This window comes from Belonocnema kinseyi, chromosome 4 (assembly GCF_010883055.1).
Source record: "Belonocnema kinseyi isolate 2016_QV_RU_SX_M_011 chromosome 4, B_treatae_v1, whole genome shotgun sequence".
Taxonomy (NCBI): Eukaryota; Metazoa; Arthropoda; class Insecta; order Hymenoptera; family Cynipidae; genus Belonocnema; species Belonocnema kinseyi.
The window spans coordinates 38,318,781-38,320,370 of NC_046660.1; the positions used below are offsets into that span (position 1 = coordinate 38,318,781).

Here is a 1,590-nt window from a genome sequence, read left to right on the forward strand (position 1 = left end):
TTTATTTAGAATTAAAATCTTTTTTGGTCAAAATATCAAATATTACATTTTCCGTTGAGAATGTATTTCTATACTGAAATTTACACTATTTGGTAAAAATTTGAACTTCTTTGTTAAAAATTTATTTTTTTGGTTAAAAATTCGTAACTTTAGTTGAAAATTCGTCTTTTTTTTCAAAAAAATTCATTTAAAAGAATTTATTTCCCTATTTTCGTGAAACATCTTGAATTCCTTTTTATGATTCTTTCAAACCTGATCAAAACCTTTTCTGAAAATGGGCTTGAAGAAAAAAATTGGGTTAAAACTCTTGATTATAGTTTTTTTTTTCAATTTAAGAATAAAAAAGGGGGATTAGATAAAAAAGGACGGACTGTGATCTCTGTTATTAAATAAATTTATGGTTTATAGATTTTTACTCACTTCTTAATTCTTGCAAGAGTCTCGTTTCCGCTTTCTCATACATCTTAAGCTTCATGAACAACTCTGCCATGTCGAGTTTCAAATCTCCAAATTCCTTCTGTTTAATAATATGCTCGTAATATTCAATCGCCTTTTCGTATTGATGAGTCTTCACCAAAGCTTTTCCCATTTTCCGAGCCAAATTTTTATCACCTGCATTGCTTCTTAATGAATGCTCGTAAGCTTCAATCGCTCTTTCTGGTTCTTGAATTGCAATGTAAGCATCGCCAAGCATGCTGTAAGTTTTTGAACCTGGACAATTTTCCACCAAGTCTCTAAAAAATTAATTTTACATTGACATTAAAGCGAAATTAAGGAATGAGTTAAAAAACAGAGAAAGTTGCTACAAAATCCTAATTTAGAAATTTCCTGACTCTTCCCTAACCAATTTTTTCCAGACTATTATTAATTTTTCTTTTAGGTATAAGAAGAAAAAATCATGGATGATTTTATAATGGTTTATTGCATGTTCAACAATATAAATTAATTCGTAACCAAATAGCTGATTTTTCAACCAAAAAGATGAATTTCTAACCAAAAAGAATTTTTTTCTAACGAGATAGACAAATTTTCAACAAAATACATGAATTCTCGAAAAAATAGTTCAAATTTCAACTATAAAAAATTGATTTTCAACAAAAAAAGAATAGTTGAATTTTTAGTTAACAATATTAATATTTAACCAAAAACATTTTTTTAACAAAACAGTTAAATTTTCAACTAAAAAGATAAATTTTTCAACTAAAAATATTCATTTTCTACCCCAATAGATTAATTTTAAACAAAATAGTAGTTTAATATTCAATGAAAGAAATGATTTTTCAACCAAAGAGATAAATTTTAAATTAAGAAGATATATTTTCTACCAAAAACGAGGAATTTTTAACACATAGTTAAATTTTTAACAAAAGAATTAAATTTTCAACTAAAATGATGAATCTTCGACCAAAATATTATTTTTTCCTAAGAACATTATTATTCGAACAAAAAGTCGAATTTTTAAAGGGATATATGTATTTTAAACCAAATAAATCAAAATAAAATAAATATCTGAATTTTCAACTGAAAAAAATACATTAACAAAAAATGCAATAGTTGAATTTTTAGTTGAAAATATTAATTTTTAACAAA

The 1,590-nt window shown here is 24.7% G+C and overlaps 1 protein-coding gene across 1 annotated transcript in view; it reads right to left on the minus strand.

Annotated features, from left to right (window-relative positions):
• Window positions 1-1,590, minus strand: part of LOC117171260 (tetratricopeptide repeat protein 21B-like) — a 38,672-nt gene that overhangs the window by 25,796 nt on the left and 11,286 nt on the right. Inside the window, exon 3 of the mRNA XM_033358387.1 lies at window positions 421-734. Within this exon, the coding sequence (XP_033214278.1) occupies window positions 421-734 (314 nt within the window). The remainder of the gene's footprint in view (window positions 1-420; window positions 735-1,590) is intronic.